The following is a 9,319-nucleotide window of genomic DNA, read 5'->3' as shown; positions in this document are numbered from 1 at the left end:
AAGCATATAGTATAGTTAAGTGTACCCTAGAGGAGCTAATAAAGAATCCAATGGAGAGGAAAAAAGAAATCAGCTATTTCTTTGGTAACAGGAATCCAATGGCAGCAATAGAGAGATTTCCTAAGGCCACTTCAAGGATATATGAATATGTAAAAGTAAAAGTTCATGTGTAGGAATTCCTCAATACCAAGAGTATCTTTAAGAAATATGACTTTAGATTCAGGGATACAGGATGAGTACTTGAAATACAGTAAACAAAAACCCACCAGTTTTCAATAAGCCTTTTAGGGAGCATATGATCACTTATATTATTCTCCGGGTACTGTATAAACCACATAGTTTTTAATACACATTACAAATCAAAAGTGAAAAGGACAAACAAAAGTAATCTTATAAGATCTGATTTTTTTTAATTTGAACAGAAAGTAAATGAGAAGTAGATAATTTTTTCTAAGAGAAGTGGTAAAAACATTGTTATGTCTCATGGAATGAGTACATCAAGTTTCACTTTAGTAGCCAGTGATCTGCAGAATTATGCAGGGACAAGAATACAAAAAGCGCCTTTCTGCCCAGTCTGGATAAAAATGATTATACTAATTATACCGATTATGCTAGTTGAAGTTCTCATTGTGTAAGTAAATACATGTAATTTAAGGGTGGTTTGCAGAAATGTATCTAAGGGGCAATCAACTTCTACATCAGGACAGAGTAATTAAACATAATGATCCAAATATAATAAAAAGGGAATTCAGAATTCACACAGGAATTCTAGGATGCAACTAATTTCTCCCATGTGTACATTATTTTGATAAAGAGACCATTTTACTTTTTTTAAACATGAAATCATGGTAAGAGGAGACCACACTGCATATTGGTGCAATACTCTCACCCAGGGCATTCCTGTACCTTAGAGGCTAACAGAACCACCATTTCTAAGGAATGGTCTACTAGGATACACAAATTTGTCCAACTCTTTAAAAAAAAAAATAAAAAAAAAATCTTTTGAACAGTGGAGCTTGATTTCTAAAGACTTTTCCAAACACTGAGAAGGTAAGGCAGGTAATAACCACCCTTGTAAGCAAACAAAGTGGATGTTGTCACTACAACTCCAAAAAGAACTCCAAACCATCCCAACATGTAAAGGGAGGGGGCACATTTGTTATTTAGAAAAGGAGAGGTCAGAGAGGCTTTCATGGAGTCAAAAGCACTCTGAGACATGAGGAATGAGTGTAAATGTGGCAGCTAAAGAAATCTGTCACTGTGCAACTAACTGCTATTATGTGATGATGTGAAAGATTTTTATAATACACTATGATTTTTTTTTGTGTGTTCCCCAGTACCTTGGGATAGGCAAAGAAAACCCAGGACTGTCTTGTTAGAACAGGACAGGTGATAACCCCAATTTTAAACAGGGCTCTTCACTGAAGGAAAAAGAAGGTCCACAAAAGTCAAATTAGCTGACTTCAAATGGTTTACATCCCAGGATGAATCAGGTTACACTGATTTAAGCCCAATTTAATTCAGGCAGGTTTTTAACCACAAGAATAAGGACATTCTTAGTACATATTAATAATTAAACCAACATATACACAATTAGCAATATCCTACATAATATTAATGTTTTTAACTGCTTGTTTTGGATTATTCTATACCTATAGTTAACTGTTTTTAAACAAGCTTAACAACTTTATTTTACACTGTACTTTGTATTTCCATGGGTACTCTGAACTTCTTTCAAGGAAGCAGCTATAATTCTTCAAATTTTAAGAGCCAAACTCAATAGTGTCTTCAGTTATCTGCTTGAACTCATAATTGCCTCTCCCATCCATATGCAGGTAATACTGTAGGAAAGAAGGAAAATGTATTAATGAGGATAAGGCTCCCTTGTATCAGCAAGCTTTTACTTATTACATTAAAATTTTTGCCTATTTTCTAGTGCAGATGATTCTGCAAGTCAAGTCTACACTGAGAAAGACAGAATGTGCTGGAAAGACATAAAAACTTTTTAAAGTGAACTCAACTGCTGCTTTATCCTGAAGATAGTTAAAAAAAGATTTTGTCTGCTTATTAAAACCTCACCGTATAAGATGAACCTCCAAGAAAGCAAAGGGATGGTTCTCAACAACAGTGGAAAGGTACCACAAAGAAGGCAGAGAGCACACTTCTATCTTGAATGTTTGGCCAAAAGAGGGGCTACAAAGCCAGTAAAAGAAGTACGGAGGGCAAGGAGATATCTGTTGTGATTTTATTTCTGGTAATACTTTACAACACCTATGAAAATACAAAATGATAGATTACTAGATGAGAAACTAAAAGGGCTGGAGGAATGCACTTCTCTTAGGCAGGTTAACAGTGTTTCTTGAAGGAATGTAAGAAATTCTTCAAGGTGGAAATAAAAATGACTGGTAATTAACAGAACTTGTTAGAGTAACAGTCCTATCTATTTTTTTTTTATTTTTCACAAGCCCATGTTTTGGTTGGAATTTTTTTTCAGACTACTGGATGCTCTCCTGCCTTGCCTTTCAGTTATTTCACTATTTATTGAGGGTCAGGGTGTGAAACTCATGCCAGTCCTATCTGTGACTTACCTATGCTTTTACTAAACCAAGAAAAATTTAAAAAAAAATTTTAATTGCTCAGAATATTTATAAGCTATAGATATACACAAAGGTTTAGATACATTTTACAGAAACTTTGATTTGAACAGGTATCTCTGTTCAAAAAAAATAGGTTTTACAAAATTCCATATATGTATTAGAAACTATTTTTGAAAGCTAATCTTTGGTTTAATTAGGCAAAATTACCTGCATTCCAATGCCAATAACTTCAATAAGAACACTCTGCGGTTTTTTCTCTTTAAGGTTCTAAACTAGGAACATTCAGCAATGATTTCTAATATTTCTGAAGTAATTTTTAATTAACTTTTCACACCTATGCATCTGATCTCCCTAGGTAAATAATAAGTTCTTTTTGTCTTTCATAGTTAATGCAATAGACCTTGCTCATACCAGGTGCTGAAGACTTGTTTCATTTTGCCATAGCTCCCTGTTATGCTAAAAGTAACTGTAACATAAATTAATCTTAAAATGTAAGTGAATTCAAATTAATTTACTTTGTAGAGTTTCAGGTACATTTCTGGCAAGGGACCACTGATGCTCTAGCTGCTACAGTCTAACATACCAACGACTTCATTGTAGCACAGACACAAAGGGAACATGACATGCTGACCCCACTATAATACTACAGAACTTTATACAGTAAAGCGCACACTTTAATAAATCTACTCAGGAACTTTTTATAGTACAATGAAGAAAAGCAGGAGACAACAATCAACATCTTTTCATAAATACGAAAACAAAACATTTCCCAAATTCCTATTTAATCATCAATCCCTTTTCTCAAAGATAGATAATAAGAAGGGCTATATTGAGCCACATTCCTGTAGGGGTTATAACCACTATTAAATTAGAAATGCCTTAAAATCCACTTATAGCTCCACAAAATGAACTTTCCCCTTGTGCACTGTGGAGTTCTATGCCTCCAACAATCTGACCTCCTTGCACAGTGACTTACACATAGTATGAATTCTTAAGTTCCCACAAGAAAGTAATTTGGGATTGTACATATTTTTGGGGGTAGCATAAGATCACAAATAAAATTCACAGTCTTTAATAAATATTAATAAAATGATCATTTTCTAAAAATTTTGTAGAATATTTTAAAAGAATGAGAAAGGTGAAGTAACTCAAAATACAATAAAATAAAAATTCAAAGTGAACTAAAAACAAAAAAATACGAACCTCATGATGTTTCCAAAGGGATTTTCTATGAGACACAGTAAAAAGGGTGATACCAACCTAAAATCAAGAAAAACAATTTATGTATTTATAAATGATACAACTTCATTAATAAACTAGCATCAGCACAGGGGTCTGAATTTTGTACGTTAAGCCCTGAATTCTAATGACAGTTCTGCTACTAGATGTGCGATATGGAGATTAAGTCAGATAATTTCTCTGGGCCTTAGATTTTTGCCTATAAAATGAAGTTGGATTAGACAATTTCTAGATCTTTCCAGCTCCACGGTTGTAATCACAACACAGCCATAGCAATAACTACCACTGTTCATAATGATGGAGCTCTTTATAATTTATAAAATTCTTTCCTCAGAAGAATCTTGTGATTAAGTGATTCCAATATTATTACTCCCATTTAACAAATGAGAAAACAGTACGAGGGAATTAAGTGTTGTATTCCAAGTCACAGAGACACTAAGGGCTAGAATCAGGGCTTGAACCTAAGCCTTCAGATGTACAGACAATCCCATGCTCTTCTCAGCCCACTATACTTCTCTGACTGCTGCTAAAACTTCAAGTGGCACAGATAAAATCTAAAGTCAAATAAGAAGTGCTAAAATGTCAGGTTTTAACGTACTAAAGTGCACTAAGTCTTTTCAATCACATTTCAGAAGAGTCAGTAAATTATTTTCACTGAAAAGTAAATGTCAAATACAGTTATTTTGCTTAGATATTTTGAAAGCTATTATTTCATTAAAGAAGATTTCTGTTGCTGATCAAGCCTTATCATTAGGTTTGAAGATATATCTGATTAGATTTCTCAGTTCAGTGTAATAATATACAAATGAGTGTGAAAACTATTACTGCTATATAAAGCCAGAAAAAATAATCACACAATTTATCTGGAAGAACACGAGGTCAAGAATATCAAGGGAAGTGATAAAAAAAAATGTGATGGGAGGAGACCCTAGCAGTACCAGATTTCAAAAAATGTATTACAAAGTAGTAATCATGAAAACAAACTTGTACTGACTGAGAAATAGGGAGGAGGATCACTGGAATAGATTATGTACACAGAAGTAAATGACCATAGATAATCTAGTGTGTGACAAACCCAAGTTTTTCAGGCAAGAAGTCACTATTTGACAAAAATTGCTGGGAAAATTAGAAGGCAGTTTGACAGAAACTAGACATAGACCAACAACACACAATGTATACCAAGATAAGGACAAAATGGATAAATGATTTAGACATGAAAAGTAATATCACAAGTATGTTAGGGGAGCATGGAAAATTTTATCTACCAGATCTACGCATAAGGGAAGAGTTTATGACCAAACAAGAGATACAGAGGATCACAGGAAGTAAAATGGATAATTTTGATTACATGAAATTAAGCATTTGCACAAACATACTATTGAAGCCAAAATTAGAAGAAAAGCAAGCTACGAGGGAAAAAGTTTCATAGCAAATTTCTCTGATAAAGTCCTCTCTTCTCAAACATAGAGGGAACTGAGCCAAAATAAGGGCCATTTACCAGTTGATAAATGGTCAAAGGATATAAACAGGCAGTTTTCAGAAGAAGAAATCAAAGCTTTCAATTATCACATGAAAAAAATGCTCTAAATTACTACTGATCAGAAAAATGCAAATTAAAACTCTGAGATATCACCCCACATCTATCAGATTAGCTAACATGATAGTAAAAGACAACGACAAATGCTGGATGCGATATGGAACAATATGAACTCTAATGCACTATTGGTAGAGCTATGAACTTATCCAACCGTTCTGGAGAATCATTTGGAACTATAACCAAAGGGCTTTAAAACTGTGCATAATCTTTTACCCAGTAACACCACTAACTAGGTCTGTATCCCAAAGAGATCAAAGAAAACAAAAAAGGAAGTATTTGAACAAAAGTATTTATATCAAAGTTCTTTTTGTGGTGGCAACGAATTGGAAACTAAAGGAATGTCTATCAATTGGGGAATGGTTAAACAAGTTATGGTATATGAATGTGACAGAATACTACTGTGCTGTAAGGAATGAAGAGCAGGATGGTTTTAGAAAAACCTGGGATGTCTTATATGAACCGACGCAAATCAGAACATTGTATACATAACAATATCATAACAATATTCAACTATGAAAGACTTTGCTACTCTGTTCAAGACAATGATCCAAGACATTTCCAAAGGATCCATAATGAAAAATTCTATCTACCTCCAGAGAATGAACACTGAATGCACATGGATGTATTACCTTTTCACTTTCTTTGTGTTTACTTCTTTTTTTTGCAACATGGTCAATATGGAAATGTTTTGCATGATTTTATGTGTAAAATTAATATATTTCTTGCCTTCTCAAGGGATAAGAGAGGCAAGAGGGAGGGAGAGAATTTGGGACGCAAAATTAAAAATAAAACACTCTGACCCTTACCTTCCGGCAATGACTGTAAATGTAGTCTTCTACATCAACACTAACAGCGCTAGTACATTCATCTAAAATGGCAAACTGTGGTTTATGGTAAAATAATCTTGCCATCTGAAAAAGGAAACAAGAATATTATAAGAATAAAGTCAAAATAGTCATCTAAAATACAACAGTACAAAGTACACTTAGTCTAAGTTATTCAAATGTAATTACTCTTTAAAAGAAACAATAGTAATACACACTTGTAAGCTATACAAAAACTGTTGTTTCCAGGAATTAAGACAAGAAGCTGAGGAATCAAATGTGAATATTTTTAAAAAGTAGCATTTTATTACTTACCCTGAGCAACTGAGGAGCCCTATGTAAAGGGACAAATGCACATTTTTTTCAAATATTTATATACAGAGTGCTTATAAAACTACATTAAAGTCTCAATTGGGGCTTAAATGATGTAAAATTTATGATGACATCAGTGAAAGTTTTTACCTTTGCATTTATCATGAAGATAGTCTGATACATGAATAATGATTACACTACTACAGTGGATATGTTTAATCTGCTTTGAACATGTTTTAAAGACTTTAATCCTTAGTTTCCTCATCTGTAAAATGGGGATAACAATATCTTAAGTACATATATTTCATAGTTCTGTTATGAAATTTAAATGAGATCATATATGTAAAACATTTTACAAACTTCACAATGCTATGTAGCCACTACTACTTCAATGTGTGGAAGGAAGTCTGCAAAGAGATATTTTTAGCTTTGATATAAGGAAAAACTTGCTAAAAATCAGAGCTTTCCCAAAGAAGTTTGATGACTGTTGACCATGGTTTGTTGACCCAACACTTTGTTTCTGGTATGGGTTGGATTAGATAGTCTCCAAGTTCTCTTCTATCTATAACATCTGTGAAGGTTTCAGGACTGAGGTGGTAAACGGAAAGAGTAACTGCAGGCTTTCTATTAAACACTTCTCATGGAGAAGAGGGATGCCCACTGCTGCTGAGCACAAACAGAACTGGGGACAATGAGTAGAAGTTATAGGTAGATATATGTTGGCTCAATATAAAGAAAAACTTTGTTATAACAGCCCATATTTACCTTAATGTGCTTTACCTTAAAATGCTTTAAGGTTTACAAAGCATCTTACTATCATCTTTCTGGAGATAATGCCCAGTAACACTGGCCTTCTTGCCATTTTTCACACAAGACACTGTTTACTAAATCTGCGCATTTTCACTGGCTGTCCTCTATGCTTAGAATGCTCATCCTTCATCTCCATCCTGACTTCCTTCAAGCTCTACCTAGAATCCCATTCTTTTCAAGAAGCCTTTCTCAATTCCCCTTAATGTTAATAATTCGCCTCTTTTTAGTATCTCCAATTTACCCTGGATATATCTGTCTGTACAGAGTTGTTTCTATGCTGTGTCTCCCACTGAATTGTGACCTCCTTGAGAGCAGGGTCTGATTTCTAACACACAACCTGCCATAAAGTATGCACTTAATAAAAACTTGATGACTGACTGAAACTACTATCTCCCTCAAGCTTCAACTTGGCATTACCAGTGGTCCAGTGGACATTTCCTTCACTATGGTATATTTCTGGATTTGTATTTCCAATCTGTTGCTGTCTTTTGTTTCTTTGAAGAGACTCTACTATGGATTCAAGGTTTTCTATTCTAACGATTAGTTCTTCCATTTGTTTTATCTTAACTTCTGCTCTAAAGGTTTTGATGTGTCTACTGAACACCTGAATATGCTTTCCTTTTGTAGTTTCACATACTTTTTTAAGATCACTGGTGGACTTTTTTTTTTTTTTACTGTGTTTTCCTCCTTTATATTGCCCTGCTGAATACTTTCTGACTCTTTCCACTTTGAAGGTGAGTTTACCTTTGGGGACAAACCTTAAAGATATCTCAGCCCCTTCCTACTGTCCAGAGTTCCCTTTCCAATGGCGTTGGTTCCTGCTCTAAAGCAACTTCTGGGAGGAAATACCTGGCTCTAGTTGGGAGGCAGTCTCCTCTCCACCAGGGTCACTGCAACCCCATACAATGGGCCACTGTTCCAGTTCCTTCTATTCTTTAGTTTTCTAGCTGAATATATTCCACTCTTTTTCAGGCTTGGAGGAGGGTGGACTAGGTATTGTGGAAGTGTTTCTGCCACCACTGGGTTTCTTAACCTAGGTGCCACTCCAAGAAAATCATGGTCTGTATTCCCTTCTTAGTCCTTTCCTCTCTCCAAACTTGGCTGGGCAGAGTTGAGGTCTGTTGCTTTTTGCAACAACGCCAGGTGAAGGGCAGGAAATGAGGGTAGTGGGCCAGAAGATACTGCTGCAGGAGAAAAATACCTGAGTAGGTCCCAAAACAGAAGTGTATGAGTTGGTTTCTGCTCTCTAAGAGAAGGAGGCCAGTGGGAAAAGGAAAGAAGGGTGCTGAATGAATGATAGAGATTAGGGATCTACACGATTAGGTTGTTACTTGTGTGATACCCCAATTTCTTTCTTGACTTGTGGATTCAGTTGTAATTGTTTTAACTTTGGAACACAATTCTTCTTTTGAAGTTTTTGAGAGTTAGTGGGTAGTGAAGGAAAACGTCTAGCTCTATCTTGTTGTTCATGTGACATAGCTAGCTACATTTTAGACATTTCAAAAGATGCCACAGAGACAGCTTTTATTGGTTGTTCTGCAAGACTGGGTCTTCCTATTCTCAAATTGACCTCTAAAGAAGATTCTAAAGGAAAAAAATACTATACACCTCCGCCCAAATATAAAATATATTCTCAATTTACCTTATGTTACCACACGAGCTCTTGGTTTCTATTTAAATCATAACTTTCACATCCTAGATTTTCTGCATTTCATTTTCTTTACAATTATTCATGTTGTTATTCAGTCATTTTTCAGTTGTGTCTGACTCTTCATAACCCCATTTGGGGATTTCTTGGCAAAGCTAATGGGGTGGTTTGCCATTTTCTTCTCCAGCTCCATTTTACAGATGACGAAACTGAGGTAAACAGGGTTAAGTGACTTGCCCAGAGTTACACATATAATAAGTGTCTGAGGCCAGGTCTGAACTAACTCCAGGCT

At 34.9% G+C, this 9,319-nt stretch overlaps 1 protein-coding gene across 3 annotated transcripts in view; it reads right to left on the bottom strand.

Annotated features, from left to right (window-relative positions):
* Positions 1–385: 385 nt before the first annotated feature.
* ABCD3 (ATP binding cassette subfamily D member 3) overlaps positions 386–9,319 on the bottom strand; it is an 89,944-nt gene continuing 81,010 nt past the window's right edge. For all 3 annotated transcript variants that reach the window (XM_072644061.1, XM_072644064.1, XM_072644063.1), the window contains 3 exons: positions 6,240–6,344; positions 3,801–3,857; positions 386–1,841 (listed from right to left, as the gene is read on the bottom strand). In XM_072644061.1, the coding sequence (XP_072500162.1) occupies positions 1,764–1,841; positions 3,801–3,857; positions 6,240–6,344 (240 nt within the window). In that variant the 3' untranslated portion in view covers positions 386–1,763. The remainder of the gene's footprint in view (positions 1,842–3,800; positions 3,858–6,239; positions 6,345–9,319) is intronic.

This window comes from Notamacropus eugenii, chromosome 2, assembly GCF_028372415.1.
Source record: "Notamacropus eugenii isolate mMacEug1 chromosome 2, mMacEug1.pri_v2, whole genome shotgun sequence".
Classification (NCBI taxonomy): Eukaryota; Metazoa; Chordata; class Mammalia; order Diprotodontia; family Macropodidae; genus Notamacropus; species Notamacropus eugenii.
This window is presented reverse-complemented; position numbering and strand designations above follow the sequence as displayed.